General features: G+C 39.4%; 1 protein-coding gene across 1 annotated transcript in view; it reads right to left on the reverse strand.

Annotated features, from left to right (window-relative positions):
- IMPG2 (interphotoreceptor matrix proteoglycan 2) overlaps nucleotides 1-22,213 on the reverse strand; it is a 52,641-nt gene that overhangs the window by 3,443 nt on the left and 26,985 nt on the right. The window contains exons 7-17 of the mRNA XM_062572284.1: nucleotides 19,857-19,906; nucleotides 19,287-19,378; nucleotides 16,281-16,442; nucleotides 13,292-13,350; nucleotides 12,195-12,212; nucleotides 10,351-10,595; nucleotides 9,820-9,902; nucleotides 5,755-6,064; nucleotides 3,466-5,189; nucleotides 2,002-2,221; nucleotides 560-770 (exon numbers count right to left, since the gene is read on the reverse strand). Of these exons, the coding sequence (XP_062428268.1) occupies nucleotides 560-770; nucleotides 2,002-2,221; nucleotides 3,466-5,189; nucleotides 5,755-6,064; nucleotides 9,820-9,902; nucleotides 10,351-10,595; nucleotides 12,195-12,212; nucleotides 13,292-13,350; nucleotides 16,281-16,442; nucleotides 19,287-19,378; nucleotides 19,857-19,906 (3,174 nt within the window). The remainder of the gene's footprint in view (nucleotides 1-559; nucleotides 771-2,001; nucleotides 2,222-3,465; nucleotides 5,190-5,754; nucleotides 6,065-9,819; nucleotides 9,903-10,350; nucleotides 10,596-12,194; nucleotides 12,213-13,291; nucleotides 13,351-16,280; nucleotides 16,443-19,286; nucleotides 19,379-19,856; nucleotides 19,907-22,213) is intronic.

Consider the following 22,213-nt stretch of genomic DNA (forward strand, 5'->3'; position numbering starts at 1 on the left):
GTTCAAATACATCTGTAGCTTTTTAAAAGCAAAAGATTGATTCAGAGTGTCTACATCTTGATATTTGTAAACCATACATGATTTTTCTCAAGTGGCCAAGGATTTATTTTACTAGTTTTTCTTGACCAAGAGCACAATTTTTAATATTTCATGCTGTGTTGTTATGCTTTTCAAATCTGAATTTTTGTGATGGAATAAACTCATCGATGTTTTATGACATTACCTAACATTTTATTACTTGAGAAAATTTCTGGAGATAAATTCTGTCCCCAAAGATCAATGAAATGATCTGAACCACATTCTCTTATGTAAAGCTCAGAAATGAGATAGTAGCAAGTTTCTTTCTTTAATAGTTTTCCTTCCCAACATTTCCATTCTAACAGGAAAAGTGGTAGCAATACCCCTGGGACCTCCAGTCAGCACCATTAGGTGGATATTGGTCATTAACATCTCTCCTATTACACATTATCCTATAGAACTTCCTAGGGGATACAGTAAAGGAGACAATAAGGGGTTTTTAATTCAAGAAGCACATACTTCAAACACAAGGGTGACCTACCTACATATAGCCCCTTGTCCAGGGCTTATGTCACACTTCCCATCATTCAGGCAGAAGTTGGGTTGCAGATCACAAACGCTGTTGCACGGCAGCCCATCAATGCTTAGGTAGCCAGGATAGCAGACGCACTCCGCTTCCCCACTCCAGCGGTTTACTAAGCATTCGGAGAACTCATTGCAGGCTTGGAATTTGCAAGGATCTGCTTGATCGCCTGAGAACAGACAAGGTAGGAAACACTAATCAGGTATAATAACCTTAATAGAGGCAAAGCACTGTCACGCTCTCACCCTGGGAAGCGGCATCTCTAATGATCTCTTAGTTACAATATTCAGCAAAAATCCAGCATGTGTCATTCATGTGTTGCAAAGGAATTTGAAGACGTGCTCATCTGTGGGGCTTTAAGATGGGTGTAAGTGGTATGGCCAAGACCACCCAGCAAGACCAAAAAAAAAAGAAAAAAGAAAAAAGAAAAAAACACACACACAAGTGAAAAACATTCTTTTCCTTTCTGGAACATGCAGTGCCGCGTCTGTCAACTGAGATGTTATTTTGCAAATGAGTAAAACACAGCATTCTTCCTGACTGAAAAACTAGGCGTCAACATAAGGAAGGGCAAGGTACAGGCAGCCAACGCCTACTATGAAGTGATTTGTCTTTGCAAAAAATCACGAGACGCTTATAGCGTTTGACGCTTCTTTCTTGTATCAGGCTTATGAGTGCTAGCATACAATTAAGTGATTACTATCAAAAGATTTTTCTGCACTATTTAGACCATCTTTATAACCAAGCTGTCTCTGAGAAGAACAGTTCCCGTATGTCAATGAGTCAGCACTGTTACCCTTGTCTGTAACAAGAGATATTTTTGGGTTGCCTGTATGGTGAACTGCTGACTAATCTAGGGGGAAAAGCTTTCCCCTGTATCTGAGGAGTGAATTAAGAGGATATATAACTTTTTACTGCTATCAAGTCCTGAACTCAAGAATGGGGCAACAGCTGTTAACTGTGCAGATACCTTGTTACCTTGCAGCTATGTTGGCTGCCTCCGGTGGGAATAAGTACATGGAAAAAGCTGAAAACATGCATGAATATTATGTAGGTTTTGTAAGTATTTAGATGCAAAAGAAAAATGGGCACCACTCTACTTGCTGACCAACCTTTCCCTTCATTCTCAGTGAAAGTGCAATAGCATTACACAGAGTATTACATGAGCCAGTTGTGTGCCTGTGTTTCTCTAGGGGCCCCATGTAGTCTGCTCAATCTGGATTATCTGTTTACTCCATAAACAGTTTTTTTGTTTTTGTTTAATACTGAAAGACCGTCTTTCTAAACCCTACACTCTGAAGTGTAGTGGGCAATCTCTGAGGTGCTGAGATCCTAAGTTCTTAAAACAAAGCTGGTCCTAAAACCCTTGCTCTAGCAACTGCACTTCTATGCCTCCGTACCCGATTCCACATCCAGGGAGTACTTATCAATGGCCAGATTCATGGTATGATATGCAGTGTTGCAGAAGTCTTCCAGGATCATGTACACGGCGTTGGTGACGTTCCGAGGCACAGGTTTGGCAAATTTCATTCGGCTGTTCACCACAATGCTGCCATTTCTGAAATTCAGGATTTCCAGATTCTGGAAGCCTGTTAGATTTGACTGAAGGTAGGGGACCAGCTGCAACACAGGAAACAATGACAAAAAGGGTGAATCTTTGAATCTTCTACTCAAGTCTGCTATTGCATCAAAAATCAAGGGAGTCTGAATTATTTTATCTAAATCCCACAGCAAGAATATCAAACCTGTATCGACTGTGAGAGCTGGGCCTGTTTAGCCTGGGGAAGAGAAGACTGAGGGGGGGGATCTTATCAATGTCTGTAAGTATCTGAAGGGAGGGTGTCAAGGGGATGGGGACAAACTCTTTTCAGTTGTCCCATCAGAAAGGACTAGAGGCAACAGGCAAAAACTGAACGACAAGAAGTCCCACCTGAACGTGAGGAGGAATTTCTTCATGGAGAGAATGACAGAGCACTGGCACAGGCTGCCCAGAGAGGTTGTGGAGTCTCCTTCTCAGGAGATATTCAAAGCCTGCCTGGATGCAACTCTGTCTAACATGCTATAGGTGACCCTGCTTGAGCAGGGAGGTTGGACTAGATGATCTCCAGAGGTCCCTTCCAACCCTACCCATTCTGCGATTCTGCAACTGAGGCCCATAGCGGCATCATGCCATGAGCCAGAGTACTCCACACAACTCTTAGGAGTAGATCAATTTGCAGCCAGTCTGCTGAGCTATGATATGGAAGTATAATTTACAGGATATATATGGTGATCTAAGCACCAGGCATACTCATCATCTCACAGGGCATTTACCTTCAAGCATGTTGCCTTTCCCTCTCTGTCTCTTCCAAAGTAAAATACTCATTGCAACCAGGAAATTTGGATTTCTAGGTCAAAATTGGTGCTTTATTACTTTTAAGAGACCTTGCAAGCCATTGGCTATTCAAGAGATCACCTAGTTTAGGGACAGTTTAATTCCCTAAACTGCCTCTTTCTTAGAAAAGGCTGAATGTGTGCAGAGAGGTGGCTCCCCACAGTTCCAGTCCACTCACTTCTCTTTCTGCATAGAATAAATAAAGAGCACTTAAGAAGCAAATGAAGGGAATTTCCCGGTGACTCCAGCTACACTACATGTATTGACACCCACTGAGCATCTGGCCCCTATTGCTGAAAAGTTAAGATAATCATTTCTTAAGATTAAGAGACTACTGACTGAAGTAAAACTATTTTCTGACAGAATTTTACCATGGAGGAACATAACAACAATAACAATAAGTGTAACACCAATCTGAGTTACACTCTTCAGAATAGAGTAGACAAGTTATGGTCTGGTAATGGATATTTAGCATAGAAGTAATTCTTACCAGTTCCAAGAATCGCTGCTCTAATGCTTTATATTCAGGAGAATTTTTATTAAACAGGTCCTCTGAAAACATCATGTTGGTAACCCGAAGACTGAAGAACACCACTAGAGCTCGTGACGGGACTGGAGTACTATTGTGATTTTCATGAGTGGGCCAAGCCACACTGGCCATCTCTGTGGATTGGACATTTGTTGTGAGCTCTACGTGACTCTCAGTCATGCTCCTTCCCTCATTCAGGTCAGGAGAAGAGTGGACACTGCTCACATGATTCAGCTCCACTGAAATATCCAAGATTGTTGCTTTTTCATCTTCCAGATTTGTTGAGGTAGCCATAGATGGTGACACCACTGATCTTGTAGGAGGGAAATGGGATGGAAGCTCAACAGTATCTGTTGTTACTCTCACTGTTGCATACAAGTTCATAGCAGTGCTAATGCTACTGGAAACATATGTGCCATGGTCCATATCACCCTGTCCAGTGAAGTCCTCTAAAATAGTGGTCTGATCAATAGAAGGAACTACAGTTGGTATTACTGATTCCACTTTGTGATCTACTGTCTTCTCCAGTGCTCTGTCAGTAGGCCAAATGTCAGCTGGTTTCTTTATCATTGATCCAGTAGCTTCTTGATCTGTCAAGGGTGAATCTAGGGTTTGTTGCTCTTTTGTAGAAGTATCAGTATTTACTGCAAAAGAATCTACAGTCAATATAGTTTCTGAAGAGCTTGTGTCCAACTGGAGTATTGTAACAGCCTCAGCTACATCCAGCTGCCCTGCTGTGGATAATTCTTCCAACACTGGCCTGTCCTCATTTTGATGTTCAGTTGCTTCAGAAATAATCTTATGACCCACAATGAACTCTTCAGGCTGTTCCACACTGTGGGTCCCTGTAGATACAAGATTTTCTTCTACAGACATATCTGTACCCTGCGGTGAGACAGGGGCCTCTCCTGCTGGCATGTCTACAGAGGAATAATTCACTGAAGGCTCTAAATCAAAGGACAGTTTAACAAAAGAAGAATCATACTTGGCCTCTCTTCCCATTTGTGTAGAATATTCCATAGATGATGGCTCTCCTGTCTGTAACAGAGGTACAGGCTGAGTCGTAGTCTCTGGAAAGACAAACATTTCAGACTCATCCAAGAAGTCTTCCCCTATATTGGTATTGGTCATACCTTCATTCTCATTTGCTGAAGGATCATCATCTAATTTCTTCCCGGAGTTAAGAATATAATCTAAAATCAGGCCTTCAGGAATATCTTCAGTTCTGATTAACAGAGACTCATTGTCATCATCAAGCCAGCTGTCAGGACCAGGGTAGAAAACTGGTTCCAGTGTTGCTACTCCCCAGGGCCAAGTATTTGACTCCATTTCTTTTCCTGAACCATCAAAAGCTGAACCAGACCCATCATCATTTATAATTCTATCTCCAAGGTACACATCCGTTTTACTTTCTATAGGTTCTGCTTCTAAGGGAAAAGGAACTTCTTTCACAGACTCAAAGTCTGCATTATTATTGCCTGTAGCACCACCCTTAGCTACTTCTTCCTTCTCAGTAGATACCGTTCCTTCAGTATTAGTCTCTGTGACTGATAAAGAGGCCATTGTTGGTGCAGAAAGCAGAGGAACTACATGATCATCTGTGGATGAAGGTTTCTTTGGCACAAGGTGAGAAGGGACACTTGAAGGCAGAAAAGAATCTTCAGATAGTCCAGTATCTTCAAACCCTAAAAATCAGTTTTCAGTTAGTTTTTATGCAAAAAAAAAAAAATGCCAAAATCATTTCATTTTATTGTCCACAGATCTATTTTCAGCATATTTCCCATGATACATACTGGCCATTTTATATCACAGTCAGAAGAACCCCTGCTGATCTCTCTATTTTTGATTCTAATATTCTGCAGGCTAAGTCAATAGACTGCAGAATAAGCAATACAGCATTAGCTGTGTTGTACATCCTTAGGCTAATTAGTCTACTTCGGAGATCAGTTACCTCTACATAGCATCACTCAGACATGCCTATATGAAAATCACTATGTGAAAATATTTCTGTGCAATTAAACAAGGGATAAGCAGGTATTATTACTTGTTACAAACATTTTATTGTAACATCTTGTTCTTGGGTACATGGCACACAGGAAAGGTAAAAAGAAAAAAAAAAAGAAAAAAAAATCCTATAGAAAGGTATCCCATTTTTAGACCTAAGTCATCATTTTAGTGAATTATACCTTTGGTGAGTATCAGGAAATACTGGCATCCAGAATTAAGCTTTAGTCAATGGCATTAACTTACCATCTAAAGAGTCCGGGACTGAAAGCCATTCCAGAGAGTCCACAGAATCGTGCTCTAATACTGATGGAGTCTGATTCCCTTCCTCTAAATTCAGCCCATCGGGCAAAGAAGTGACATCAGCCTCTGGGGAGAGTGGAGCTTCAGGTGTCAAACTGACCTCAGAGTCCAGATCTTCAGGCTTTGGTCGGATTTCATTATCATTGGACTGTTCACTACCTAAAGTGAGATCTGGTTTGGTGAAGTCGAACGGCAAGGTATTGGTGGCAGTTGATTCATCTGCTGAAGGCCATTCAGCCACAAAGGCGTTATCCTGAAACATAAAATCGTAACTTCTATTACAGGGGAAGCATTGGCCATCTGCATGGGGGTGAACATATAAGGCTGTAAATCATTGGCCCGCAGCAAAATCGAGTTCTACTGCCTTTGTGAGGACGTGATGCGTAGTGGCAAGACATGCCAAACTGGGAGTTTTAGCAAAGATACTCTGTGCTAATAATGTACAATCACGTAAAATGTACATGTAAAATGTATGTCACTGGTGACCCGCATTTCAAGTCCAGCCATGTCCATTAAAAAGGGAAAACAGCTATAGAGATGCTTTGGAGTGCAGCTTCAGTTGCAGTCTTGAGAGGTTTACCATCTATACCACATCACCTTTCCTTTTCTTTACTGAAAAATGAATCTATCAATTTCTAATTAAATAAATATTTTATGCACACAGTAGTACCTTCCTACGGCCTGAAGGGGTCTTATCTGCCATTATTTATCAGCTACATAATTAATATAATAATTATATTATTATAATTTCTAGGATAAGTAAAACCGCTTAGAAACTGAACATGAATGTACGCGTACCCTCTTGTGATTTATTTCTATCTTCCAGTACGTGGGAATAAGAAATCAAGAAGGAAACAAAAACCATAATATAAAGAAGCTTAGAACATAGAATGACTTCAATCTCAATTCTAAGAGATGTGTAGAAAGAAAACTATCAGTATTGATGAATAACAAAGAGCGTACATAATGAATCTGTGAATTGCTTGAACTGTGAAAAATGAATTTGTTTTTAAATCCCTCTCCAATTTGCATACCATTTACTTTCTACTATATACACCAATCATTATTTGGTGTACAATTAGAATGCTAGCACATTGTATATGTCTTAATATTAATCTATTCACAGTGTCTGAAGAGGTATGTATATTGGTAAAAATCAATGAAGAGATTAAGTTCTTTGACTAAGACTGCAAAAGGAAGCTAACTGCTTAAAACTCAGGAGTTCCAGCGCTTTGCACAGACACCTGCCCAGATGCCTATGCTCTGCAGTAACCTGATGTGGACAAAAAGCCCTTGAGGTATGAAAAACTGCCATATAACCTAGAGAAGCATTTTACTAAAAACTAACCAACTGTTGATGGTGACCATAAAGTTAAGTGGGCAGAGGTTCCAAAAATACTTATTCCAGCTCAAAAATCAATACTGATTTAACCACTCCTGTGGCTCACTGTTCCTGTCTAAACTATCTTTGACTTTACTAGCATGAATAATCAGAACAAGTTTAAATATTTTTCAGATTTAAATTTTGCTTCTGCCTGAAACATACGAGTGAGTTAAATTTTCAACTCCATTCAAGCTGCATTTGAACTACTTTGAAATAAGTCAGTTAAGGTATTTTTCTTCAATTATCTGTCCACCTGTATTGATCATGTTTTTATAGCCAGTCATTATTCCATCACAGTCTTCTCACATTATAGCATTTATGTGGTAATGATTAATTGAAAAGTACATACACCATATATACACATGTGCTCCAGCAATTATCTTTTTGGCAAAATCGACCACTATAAATAAACCTGTGAAAAAAGTTATTGTGCAAGATTAGAAAGAAATGGCACATATAAATTCTGTAAAGAATGAATAAGGACTAGCAGCAATAGCTTCTCAATACAGTTTTTTACGTGAGCATTTAGTTGCCAGGAATTACACTTCATCATTTATTTTAATGTGGATAGATGTTCCTATGACAACTAACGTTATTCAAAGATTCTTGTTACAGTTCAATATATTATATTAACAAGTTTAATATTGTATTGGCAAGTTTGGTTCTTGCTAATGTCTTTTGAAAGGCTTACAAATATGACAGATGACTGCATCTGCAACACAAAACCCCACAAACTCCCTGATTTTCCAGTTTCTGCTGCCAGAGAGACATTGTATTCAATAATTCAATGCATTCTACCTGCTAAAACTCAACAGGAAAAAAGGTACAGATTTCAAATATTATACTTGATTTTTTTCTTTCTTTCTTTTTCTTTTATTTCTTTTTTTTTAAGAGAATTGTAAAACTCAAAGAGAAGAATTAATGGTTAGTTGATGCCATCTCCTAGTGATTAAATCGTGAAGTCACAAGAGTACCATGTTATGCCATGACCCTGTAGGATAATACAAATCCAACCTCTAGAATAGAATCAGGCTAAGAAAAACAACAACAAAACTCTTTTCATAGGCAACAGTTCTACTTAATAGTATCTACTTGAATCATAAAGGATAGACCGTGCATCTATGCAAACAATCATGATTAATCATTTCAGTCTTGTGTATTGTTTGTCTCTAACCAAAGATTTTCTTAAATGTATCCAAAATTATTCCCCCCAATTATCTGTGTATTGTAGATTGTACATAGCTGCTTTTTGGATATATTTAGTATCTTTAATTTTTATATAACCAGATATTTTGATTGAAGATGTAAATGACATGATATTATTCATAGTTCATGATTAGAAAAAAAGTAAATTCCAGTAATATTTCTTCTACAAACTAGCCCCTAAAACTTGTTTAAGATCAACTACCATGGCAAAACTGCCTCACTTATAAAATCTCTTTGCGTGCATATCTGTTAAAAGCATCCACATAAAGAATGTAAAGATGGCAGAATCCTTTGTCTTACTAAAATGACTTTATGCAACATTAGAATCTAGTTATATAGCTCTAGTAAATAGAAAGCCCTACCTGAAAACTAATTCAAGTTCATGTTTATCCATAAAATGTGTACCCATTTATGACAAAACCATGAGAATTTGCATTTTAGACACTATTAGTTAGTTTTAAAAACTCATGGGACACTGGCATGAGCATAAAGGACTGTTACAACAAGAATCTTTGCTTCTATAAGGATTTTAGGAATTGGTCTGAAATTTAGTGTCTGTGATTACAACGTATGTCCAGGTGCATCTGGGTTTTGTGGCATGAACTGATCTCATTTCTTCTTGGAGGGCACACACTTGTGTTACACAACAGAAGGCAGTGCAGAAATCTACTGGATGAATCCTTAAGCCCAGACAGTGATCTACTGTACAGAAACTCTGGCTGTCAGCAGAACTAATTAACTCAATCTCAGCATCGCTGGCTCAGTAGCCCCTGCATTGGTATCTCTGCTGACAGCTCCACTACATTGCACAGGCATGTTCAGAGGTGCTAAGTCTCCTGACCAGTGGGGAACTTCACCTTTGGAATGATTCAGGACACAAAGGAATCAGATGAGATAATCTATGTATTTTAAAAGAAAAGAAAAAAGAAACCACTAGCTAATATTTTTCTGTGTTTCCTTTGTTGACACTAAGGGGATGGATATCATTTAAGAAGTGAACTAAGAACTTCTAGTGAAAGCAATACAGTAACAAAAGAAGCATAGGAATCTTACCCTTTTGTGTCATCTACTCTAACAGCCAGCTTTACTCCTTACATCTATTTCTCTGCTTCCAAAGAAAGGTGGTATTATGGGGAGAATCATGCCTCCTTAGAGCAATTTATGACATAAACATTACGAGAAACATTGTACTGCCATGTAATATAAAATGACCATAGAAAACTGCTGTGCATCAGATACATAAATTATCAAAAGATTTCACCAGCAACCTTTTACTCCACTATATAATGTGTCTTCATGACTACTCATTCTCTATGATAGAGAACCTCTGGGTAATTCATCTTGCTGAATTAAGCTGCATTAATACGTTTGAAGGACACATAGCAAATTAAAAGACGACTGCTCCAAAGCACACTCACATCAAACTCCGGGCGCTCCAGCACAATAGGATGCTCAGTAATCCAGGATGGGTCTTCTGCTGCAGGCTGTGCAATTTCCTTCACTGCAAAAATAAAAAATACATGAAATCTGAAGATTGCACTAGCAGTGCGAGGAAGTTGAAGACTGACTGAAAAAAAAATTCTTTCTTGTCTCAGATTTGCTAGTAGGATCTTCTCAGAAGGTTTGCCAGAGAGATTTTGTTTCTGGAAGTTCCCCCAGATCACTCACAGGAAGTGCAAAGGAAAGCTGGAAACAAGCTGGAAACAGCACTCCTCCACCAACTGTGCAAGGATCTCTTGAATAGAGAGGCTAAATTTAATGGATTAGTAGTTGAATCTTACTGCTAATGACTTGACCTGGTTTACATCAAAGCAAAACAAACTACAACCCATTAGTTTTCCTTTGTTTTTAATTATTCAGAAGGCAGCTGAATAATTCACCTGTTCCTGAGAATTATCTTACAAGGCCTCAGCTGTATAGCCCACTGATATGTCTTAAATAATACTCACTATTAATAAGTTGGAGAGAGTTAGGATCCAAAGTCAAGGAAGCATTTTCAAGCAAGGCATTTTTCTGGAGGACTTCAGCAATATAATCTTGAAAATCACTGATGGTATAAACAACTGTTGGATTATCCTCTATGCCCATAAAGGAGTTGTCCTCCACCTTGTTGAAATGAAGGTTAATCAGGTCCCAGGTCACATTGCTGATGGCTTTTCCATCAAATGTAACAGCATAGTGGACTTCTACTCCACTTTGGTTTTACAAAGGGAAAGAGAACACAGATTAGAATGCAAGGTCCTCAAGGTATAGCAAAAGCTAGCTTATTTATTTAAGAACCTACATCAGCATCCTTTCTTAAAATAAAAATACAATACTTTGAAATGTTCAAACACAAAAAAAAAATGAATTCAAAACAAAGACAAAAACAACCTAATTCTTTTTTCACTTGTGCTTTCTGCCTATGCTTTCCACCACTGCGAAGATCCTTGTAACAAAGTTCTCCAAGAAAAGGCTAGCAGAATATGGCATCTGGTCTGGTCATAATATTATATTTCTACTTGTGAGTAGTAGAAATACCACAAGGAGAGCAAAATGTGGGCTTTCTGCCAGTATTATTAATGGGGCTACCAAGATACAATAGTGTGAATAATGATTTTAGGATCATGGCAATGATGGGGATAGCTGTGAGGTAAGAAAACAACATGGAAAACAGATATAAATATATAATAGCAAGTGGGAACCTTGATCACTCTAAGTGTGCAGTGTCAATCTGCTTGAAATAATGCTTTTGATAGCACTAAAATGATACTTAATATAGCTTGTAGTCTGGAAAAATATTCGCAATTACTGTATCATTTGGTCATTTACTCTTTAGCAAAACATGTTTGTTTTGTACCTGTGTACAGTTAATCTTTTTTAGTATTAACTCTCCTCTATTTTCTTTATTTTCCTCTCCTAGTATTTCTGAATGTCCTTTCCCACATGACAGTGGAGCAATCAGATTTACCATACACTGGGCATAAGCGCAAGGGGGCTTTAGAAAATATAACATACTTTGGCTGTACACAAAGCACAGCAAAAAAAAAAAATGAAGTAATCTATGAAGTGTTAGGAAAACCTGCTCCAAAGATAGGTTTTCCTCATTCCACAGAGCTGGACTGCATTGCTAAAGTAATAGCTCAGTTCGGAGAAGCCTCCAAAGCCCCAGCACCAAATACAACAGAGACATAATCAGCAAACACAACTGCACTAAAACCATGAGCCTGCTGGACTTTTGCTGCTGACTCTGTCATGGAAGTGAACCCACCACAGGTTCATCGTGGGCACAGAGTGTCAGTAGCGGAAATAAAAGAGGAGAACAATAGTGAAAAGGCATAGCTAACGTGGAATTCGATGGGCTAGTCAAAAATAGCATTTAGATTTAATAAAACTGTGCTGTCAGTTGCAGTTAATAATTGCTAACCCGTAACTACGACACCATTATCTGTCTGGAAGGGGCTAAAACATCTGGAACAGAACCTCTTTGAACAGTTGGATGCATCCTGCCATGATTTCTTCACCAAAGAGACTCCTATACAATACCTAGTTCAGTAGCTGGCTTGTGTTTAGAAAGATTTTCTCCAAACAGTTCTTTATGATTAGCATTTAAATAAGCAAATCAGGTTATCTGTAATCAAAAGAGATCATCTACTTGCAGTTTTTAGTAGAACCTCCACTTAGCATATTTATGCTGGATAACTATCTCACATCGAAGCCAACACCACAAGTCCTCAAGACAGTCAGTATCCTACAGCTAATCTGTATTTTTCTATCTGTATTGCAGCAACATGTAGAAAGAAGTTTTCTTTACCTGTCTTCCTCAGGAGAGCTAAATATAGAAACAAAAAAACAAACAAACAAAAAACAACAACAGAACTTGTTAAAACAATTTTAGCTTCTCTATTAAGTCTTGTAACTTAGCAAAATGGCCGTGGTATTCTACAGAACACACAAATTTGAAGATGCATAGAGAAAAATGCTTACAAATTGCATAGTTACTCTGTTAATAACAAACTATGTTCTAGTTTCACTGATCTAGATGAAATATTTAGTAGTGATCACTAGAAATCAGCAGATTTCTACAGCTACCTCATCTTATTGCAAATAATGCAGTTAAATTACTGTCAGTGCCAAGAGAATCAAAGCTCACTAATTCTACCTAAAGATTAGTTCATAAACACATCTTCCACCAGACAGAACAGAGCACAGCAAGGAGCTCCAGTATTTGCCAGAAATATCAACCTTTTATTTTTTCTGTTGAAGCAAAGCTGAGAGCTTGCAAATAATGAGATGGAAGGGTTTGCTACCTCCCAGGCTTCATCAGGCTTTTCCATGTCACTGCACCAGTTTGCTGTGGTTTCAGCCACAAGTGAAAGTGGGAATTGAAAAGGCAAACCTGCCTCTGTGCTTCTGCAAGGACTGAAGTTTCCCTTGCTGAGGCTGTTATAACTATTATGCATCTGTGAACCAAACTACCAGATCAGGTAATAATATTGTACTAGCAGTCCCAAAATGGAGTTTGTCACTACATTTGGGCAAACAGCACCAGGAACATTTCTGCCATGTTCTTTTGAATAGTTTCATTCCTATAGCATTCTTTTCTGGTACCTCTGACAATATCATTTGCACAGTCTTACCCCTCCAGGTAGAACATTTCATCCTTGTCGCCTGCAAGGAACTGAAGCATGAAGACGACAAACAGTTTGCCTGCAATAATCAAGTATTTCATGGCTAGAAATTGAACCTAATCTAGAGCTACAACTATAAAACCTACCTTTCTCCCTAAAACACCTTTGTGCTCCCTAAAGCACTATCACAAATAATTTTCCATCACTGCATATTCATCCATTCAGAGAGTATTATTGCAAGGATGGATGCATTAATGGATCTTTTATTATCTCTATTTACCTGTATTCCAGCACATGGACACTTTTGTAACCAGGTAATCCTTCAAAAGCCTTTTGGATCTATTTTGATTTAAAAAAGGAAAAAAAAAAGAAAAGAAAAATTAACATAGATGTCTAGATGCTTCCTCCTTTATTCCCTGTAGTGAAACAACAGGAAGTATTTTCAACATTTCAACATTTAAAAAAAGCATCTGAGCTGTCATTTCTAACAGGGAAAAATGCTTGGATAGTCTCTTTGTGGAGGAAGAGTTTTGGTGGCATCTTTTCAGTACTGTAAAGGTAAAAGAGAAAGTATGAAGTACAACATCCCCCAAGAACTCTATAGAAACCTTCAGTGAGGGGGAAATTCAAACGGACTCTGCAGAGATCTGCACTGCCCACACCAGGCACCTTTCTCGCAGTGCAAACCCTTCTCTGCCCAAAAGGTTTCCATTATTCCCCCAAATCTCTTTGGATTAAAGCGAATTCTGGAGAAATTATTTGGAATTTACAACCTAAACGAGAGGAAGCAGCGAAGGCTGACTCAGGAGCAGCGGCCTCCGGGGCTCCAGAGAGGCGCTACGGCGTTGCGCCATGCAGAACATGGCTCACCCGGGCTCCCTGCACAGCAACATAGACAGGGCTCAGGAGTGGTTGGCAGTGCTGCTCAAGGAGGAAATCTAGGGGCAGCAACATGGTAGCACATCCAGGCCTAATTCAATAATCAACTATGTTACACGACATATAAGAAATAAATACTGCAGGCTCACACTGCTTTTTGGTATTTTTTCCTCCCAAAGGATTCTTGCTAGTTGAAGATTGCTTTTTACTCCTCAAATTCTCCTTTCCCTCCACAGTCTCTCTATTTTTAAACTGCCTCCGGTGAGACTTAAACAATCTGAGTGTTTCTTTCTTTTTCTTTTTTCTTTTTTTTTTTCTCTCCTCCAAGCGCTTCTTTATCCAAGCACAGAGAGAACCAGGCAAGGGATCAAAGGAGTGGAACGTCCATGTTCCAGGTGGACTCTGTCCCATTTGACATTTCTTCCACACACACACACTATGGCATTGCTACTTGGCCACACAGCTAGGAAAATTAAGATGTCTAGCCTATGCTAGCAACTTGTGACAGTTGTAGTGATGCTTTTTGGCTACAGTGAAGAGTACATCTATTTCCCATCTGGTCCTGAATCTGGCACAGGGTTAGCCCCAGTGAAAGGAATTCAGAGTTTGCCAAGGAGAACCCCAAGTAAGTGGGACAAAGAAAGGAAGAAAGCTAAAGAAAAGATGTGCTGTTGTATGGCCCCCCAGAGATGTAACAGATGCCTCTCCCAAGAAGATGACAAGCTCTCTGCCCCAATAAGATTATGGTAATAAAACACAGGGAAACAACAGGGAGAGAAAAGTTGGGAGGCAGCAATTTGTATTTTAAGTAGGCATTTATATACCGGTGGGACAATAATTTTATTTGTAGCATATAAATGAAAAAATATTAAACTTTGATTAAAGTTAACTTTACAATAAATTCTAATAAATCGTGTATTTTATATATATGTATATTTATACATATTTAGGTATGCACATGTGTTTGGGATTTTTTTTTTTTTTTTTTAAGTTGATGCCTAACAAGCTAACTGTGCTTCATTCCCACTGGCTCCAGTGGGATTTAGCCATATGTTTAAGAACTTCTCTGAGGTTGGAGGGTTTTAATACATGCTCATATGCACTGCTGATTCCAGGCATAAATGAGGAGCAAGTATTGTCTTGGCAGCCTTGGTTTCAAAGGCTATCTCACTCGAGTGGGCAGTGATTCATTCAAAGAAATGCCACTCCTGAAGAGAAGTAATGAACAAATTCTGTTGTTCATGACTTCTTTTCACTTCCCCCACTGATCACCTACTCTCTGTAGAGTCTCTACTACAATTGTCTCTAGTGCAATCCAAAATCAGGACACTTCTTATATTCATTAAGACTTCTCAAACTTCATTTCAGTGCTCAGCTTTGGCAGGAGATCCAGAGCATGCCCACATGGGCAGACCTAGGTGGACCTGTACACCTTGTCCCTGTGCTCTGCATTAGTGCTGTGCTGCACTGTACCTCAGTTACTACAGCAGCCTCTCACCACTGCCCCAGCACAGGTTGGTGGCTGAAGCACAGCTGACTCATATCCTGTCATTTGAGAGATAAGACCTTCAAATTATCTTTTTCACTCCCCTGGTTCAAACCTACTACAGTATGCAAGAATTCAAATCTCGCCAACAAGATTAGTAAGCTCTGAAAAATCTTTAGGCAGGCTGGCCACTAGAGAGATGTTAAATATACCTTTATATATAAGATTTCTAAGATGCAAAACTTGAGATTTTGACATAAGAGATTATGAAGTTCCATCAAGAGGAAACCAAGATTCCTGTCACTTACTTCTCTGTGACATCTTTAAGCCTTGCCTCTGTAATGCTGTCAAGGAGAGCTACTGAAAAATTCAGAAAGGATAGTAAGGCCAAAGTTAGCCCTCGTAAAAATAAATATTTAAAAGGACTAAAAGAAATGTAGTTGTCTTTCATTTATTAATAACATTTGGCTTAGTTACTTTTGCTAATATGCAGCAAAGTAAAAGAATGAAAGCAGAACAGGAAACAAAGTCCCCCATTCTAAGTAGGTCCCCATGCAGGGGTTCGGCATAATTTTCTCTCTCCAAAAGCACGCTTCTACCTCTTTTGCCTGCAAAAAGGATAGCACACTATTTCATAATAAACAAAAGGAGGAAACTAGAGTAACTCTCATTTGGCAACTGGTATACTACACACAATGAAAGGCACACAGCACTACTACTTCAAAAAGGCAGCATGTCAGACAAAACAGGATATTCTCATAGCAGATGAATATTTTCCAGTCTGCCTTAGGCAACAAAAACCCTAAGTTGGTTCTGCAAAGCCCCTGAGAAAAAAAAAATCAGTACTAACACAGAGGCTGTGTGGAGCCAGCAAAAAAAGAGGAAGACAGGGAAGGTAAATCACCTGGGCAACGAATTGTTCTGAGAGCAGCTGATGTTTCATGGTGGCTGGGTCGCTCAGCTCCTCACTGTACTTCTCTCCAACAATCACAATGCTGAACTCAACAATCTGCTCTGTTATAGGTTTCAGTAGCTGCTCATCCTCCTTCTTTATCTCATTGTTGATCTGGATGGGAAGTGGAAAGGGAGAAAACAAGAGGTGATTTAGTTCCTTTTAAGTTTGTTTTGCCCTTTGACTGTTTCTTTTTTTTTTCCAGGAAATAATTTGTTACTCTTTACAGACCATAATCCTACATATCCTACGTTTATTCCATGTGAAAGGCATGTAAAAAGCATCCCAGGTGTCTACATGTACATATGACCAGCGATCTGTCAGCATGCTACATTCTTCAGCATGGGTCCAAGCACATTCTTACATGGGCTAGAAACTTCTCCAGCCCCTGGAGACCTGAAGGTTTGTCTCGCCCACGATGTGACAGAAAGCCTAAGCCCTCTCAGTAAATGCCGCATGGATAGGAACACATCAGGGCACTACTGGTGGGCCACAAAGATGGTCATGGATATATCTGATGATGTGAAAACTACAGCTCGAAGCACGGTACGTGACCCTGAGCCATCAGCATACCTGTTTGCCTTGCACTGTAACGGTGGGCTCACACAGCCTCAGGGCCAAAGGCAGCAACTAATGAAGCAGTTTAATAAGACAGCAAACTTCTGTCTATTGATTGTTACTGGAACCTATTTTCCATTTGCAAATCTTCCATCTAGTGCAAGGCACATCTAGCTGACCTCAGCTACAAACAGAAATTCAGCTGTGTGGGGTGTTCAAAAGGTAAGCTTGAAGTGCATCACCAACAGCTCACATGAGCCCATCATCAGTGTAGGCACACATTTACCACAAGGCTCCTATTCATTATTCTACTTGGAATGCATTCACAACACCACACCGTGCAGTTCTGCTTGAGTAAGTACGGATCCCTGGGGATGCACTGGGGTCCTCAGGAGACCTCTGCAAAGCTAAGCTGCTGGACTGCAATCAACAGGTCTGCAGTTGCTGGAGGAACCCTGCATAGGAGTTTGTAACCACGGCTACCTTGGGTAGCAGTGAATTCCAGTCCAATTTTAATCTAAATTGAGTGAGCAGGACATGAAGAGCACCTTCTGCTTAGCTCCTTACTAATTTACAATCAATTCACTATTTCTTCTGGTATACTGAAAAGCACAAGAAAAAAAGATCTAGTTTCATGGTTTTGTTCTTGAATAAAATTTTGAGATATTTGAGGAAGGACAGTTGGCTTAAGTTAAATAACAAGTCTTTTGCTATTTATATGTGATCGCAGTTTTGCCAGAAAGGTCTGGGGTTTTGGCTCTTTTTTTTTCTTTTTAATAGGGAAAAAAAAACAACAACCTGTATTTTGTATGGTGTGGGAAGCAGAAAAACCTTCCTCCAAATAGCTCAGCTGCCATCAGCGAGTGACTTACATACTGTATAGGGTCCCTCTATGTATTTTTAGTTAAATTCTCCTCCTCCCCCACCCCTTTTTGATGGGATAACTTTGTTGAGGTCCAGAATAAGTGGTACACCACCTAAAGCTAGTTGGCATTTGAGAGCTATATACTTATCAGGAAAATATATGCAGTTATTATACAGCTCTTTGCAGCGCAGCATCGTTTGAATCACGTATCAGTCCCCCCAAAATAAAGTTATAGTCAACACGTGAGTGCATAAGATGAACTTTGCTGGCTCTTGGTCTTGTAATTCACAACTCATTTTGGCTGTACAGAGCCATGATGAGGTGTGATGTAACTGTATAAAGGGTGAAAATACTGTTGCAGCAGCAGTGGCAATATAATTCTAGTTTTTTTCTGATTTACTGAGTGGTCTCTGCTCAGACAGAAATACTCCAGGCAGTTCTGCTTTGAAAAAGAATAATGGTGTACATGGGACCAAACCACAAGTGTTCTTGGTCCATAATATAAAATCAGAGCCATGACAAACTCCTGGACTTGAGTCAGAAGTTGTCTGCCTGTTTCATATTGAGTGTTTATTCCTGGAAGCACAACACCAGAGTTCCACAGTCAGCCCTGAAAGCTCTAGAAGAAAGTACAGAGCTTGGCCCAGGTTTGTTTCATGGCCCTACCAGGTTACAGAACTCTGCACAATTAAACCCAGAACCATAAATCAGCTTCTACTCACATACAGCACTCATAAATCCAGTGAGAGGTTTGTGTTTATAAGAAAACAAAAGCCAGTCGATTCATACCACTGGTTTGCAAAATCGTCTTCAATGGTCACGTAGGCCAACATATACTGGAGTTTGGGCTTAATTTTTAATCCAAAGGAGCTGTCTCCTGAAACCAGATATTTCTCTGGGACCTGTGTGGTGGTCAGCACTTCTGAAAGCCAGCTCACTTTTACAGCAGCACTTAAGTACTTGCTATAGGCCTCCCTGTGTGAAGAGTTTTGCTTTAGATACCATGGTATGGGTGATTGTGAGACCATTAATAAAAATCCGTATGTGTTGGCAGGGGAAAAGGAGCAGAGAACTGGAAGGAACTTCCAGAGCTATCCAGGCCACCTTTCTGCCATCCTCAGCAATTGTACCATGTGGACCATTGCATCATTACTACAGCAATTTGAAGTATATACTGTGTTTCCACAGGAATAATGCTCCACATTCTTCAAGCTTTCAAAAAGCCCTAGATATTCACTGTCTTGTCCTGAATCACTAGCAAAATCTTCACTTGGTAGCTCAACCGATCCATTCTCTCTCTCTCTGTCTTTCTGTGGGGATGACTGTACTGCAAAGCCATAGCAAATGAAAGAATATCTACCCAGGAAATTATTTTAAACTTTCTAAACGTCATGCCCAGGTTATTAAAAAAATAATAATCTGCATTAATACACTATATTAGCAACACCCTTAAATACAAGAAAATATAATCATCCATAAATGATATTACTTAGGAAAGGCAACAGAATGCTGAACCAAAGGAAAAAGCTACTCACAGCAATGTCTGCATCTTGAGTATCACGGATGGTACTGCCTGAAGGACTCTCAACGGAGACTCCATGAGCAGGAGGAACATTAGCAGCGGCGTCTGAGTTTGAAAGAGAGCAGTATTTTTTTTTTAATCTGTACACACATATTTAGATAAGTGAGTAGCTCGGCAGGCGTAAGCTAACTAACAGTGACACTTGATTCCTGGTCCCACCATCGAGAGAGAAACAATAAAGGAAGAGCTACTGAAACAGAAACAACACCTGAAGAGCCTGAGGAAAAGTATCAGATACACTAGTCGGAACCAAATGCTAGCGATCTGTCTAAGCAGGTGTTGTATTTTGGGGAATATAAAGAGAGATCAGTAAAAAGTTTGTAGAACTAAGTTCTCTAGTAGGATGTTTTGTGATTCACTTGATAACCTACTAATGTCAGCCCAAAACCTGACCTCCAAAACACTATCAGGATTACTTGGAGGTGGAAAAAGATCTCAAAACCACAAGCTATCATATTTCTCAATTAGCTCAATTAGCTATTAATTCAGAATCAGCCTGCACAGTAGTTGGATAGGAACTGACCTCTCAATGTGGTAACATCAGTAGTTGAAGCTGGAGTTGGAGTCCCAGTACTGTTAAATAAAAATAAATAAATAAATAAATCAGAAATTCAAGTTGGATGTGGTGATGTAGATGTTTCACTTTTTGGTTTACATGCGGTTCTACTGCCACACCAAAAAGCGCATTTGCAGAATAAATTTGTCATGGTACTACTTTGCTGATAACTTTATAAAAACTAGGCTTCACAGTATTTCAGTTATCCAGTTTAGGCATCAGCATCGCCACTGCACATCCTGTGCCCCTCCAGGGATGCTAATTTCCTCATATTCCAATGGACGTGGAGTCACAACCGTAACTCCATTTGGCCTGCTAGCAGTTCTGCAAATGAAGCAAGCATGACGACCACAGAGATATAACACAAAGATTCCTGTAATATTCTATAAAATGCTCAGATTTTAAAATACTCTACAGAGCACTGTAAAATCATAAGTGTACCGAAATCACCGATACAAGGTGAATCCTTTTTACCACAACTTTTACCCTGCTTATCTGGAGATCTTTAAAAAGCATCCATTTCAAAATGCTGTTACTGCATTCACACGCATAGATACACACACACACACACAACACCTCTAGGCCAAATGTGAAGAAGAAAAACATTGCAGACAAAATTAGATGAAAACTGTCGACCTGAAGAGAAATCAACGGCTTTGACAAGGTTTTAGAAGTAAACCCAAGATCCTTGGGACCAATTCTGTGAGTCCTGAGCAACTTTAAGTTACTAAGAGTGGGAGACATGCTCTGAGAGAACCAACTCCTTTCTGAGAATAATTGACTTTTCAGGTTTACTGTATTTTTAATACACACAACCCAATCTGTAAAACTGGAAACTTAAGAGCTGCAGAGAAAAAGAACACTAAATTTGACCCTCAGAAAATCATTAAAGTTCATTGCATTAAGATATTTCTCTCATTCCTAAAGAAACTCCTTTTTTATTGGTTGTCATACTCATACCATAAAATAAACACAGCAGGAAGGAGCCTGCACCACAATATTAACAAGAGCTCATACCACCTAGCCCATGCTTTCCTAGCCTTGCCAGGTTTGGCTTGGCATACTCAATTACTGGCCCTGCAGGCTGCCCTCAAGCAAAGCTCCCACCAAAGCAATGGATACTCCATCTCTGTCAGGAAGCATAATCAGACTCTGTGTCACTCCTAAAGCAAAAGGCTCCAATGCCAGGCACACAAGCACTTCCAAAGGTATATACTAAGATACATGGGTGCAAGGTTAAGAGAAGACATACGATAATTTCAGTGAGTTAACGTGTCTCAAACTCTCTTTCTACCCGTGCCTCTCACAGGCTTGCACTTGTCAATAAACACGGACTTGAGGATGAGTCTGCTGAATTTTCCATTTAATGTGAGAATCACTTCACCCATCTTCCCCAGGAGGCATAGGCTAGTGCTGTGCATATTGTTTAACTAAGCCAAATTGGACTAAGTTTAGGAAATGTTAAATTGTCACAGGGAAAGCTACGTAAGTATTATAAAATTTTAATAAAAAATAAAATATATAACATATGAACAAAGGAGTAAATACTGATTCAACAGTTTAAAGAGTGCAGTCTCTCAAAGACTTGCACTCTGAGCTCTGTGCAAGTCTTGAATCATACAGTTATTTGTATCTGCTTCCATCTCGTGTACACTGTTACCCGTTTTCAACTAGCACAGCGCAAGGTAACCACTGTCACTCACTATAAGCACAGCAAATATTATCATGATAATTAATGACTATTGAAATATCATGAACTGTTTAAAGAGATTATCATTGGGGTTGAGGGGTGCCACACAGCTTTAAGGCATCAGCAAAAACAGTCCTCCGAAAATTAGATGAAATTCACTGAAATCCAAACCCACCAGGGACGATGGCAGTCAGGACAGCCATCTGTTAAGCTGGTCATTTTAATTTGTCTCCAGAGAGGAAGAGTTAGGAGGAAACGCAAACTACAGACATCTCCTGGACCTTAAGGAAAGGAGTCACTAGGAGCAGCTGGCAAGCAACAAAAGTAACGATTACAGTAAACAGCAAATGCTCCTGTTCCTAATGTGGACAGAGGCCCGAATTCATCGGTCATATTCCAAGGATTTTAGAGAACATAATGTCAAAAATTTTTAGTCTTTCTGCTCCATCTTTTACAATCTCAGTAAGTGTTGCCAGATTTCCAAGAACTGGAAAGCAAGTTACTAGCAAGCAAGTATAATTCAGACAAGACATACCTGTGATGGCAATGGCAGAGAAGAGTCACAAATAACTTATTCAAAACCATCCATTTATTTCTGCTAAAAACATCTGTACAAGGATTTAGCTTTTGTTGA

The sequence above is a fragment of the Rhea pennata genome, chromosome 1 (genome assembly GCF_028389875.1).
Source record: "Rhea pennata isolate bPtePen1 chromosome 1, bPtePen1.pri, whole genome shotgun sequence".
NCBI lineage: Eukaryota > Metazoa > Chordata > Aves > Rheiformes > Rheidae > Rhea > Rhea pennata.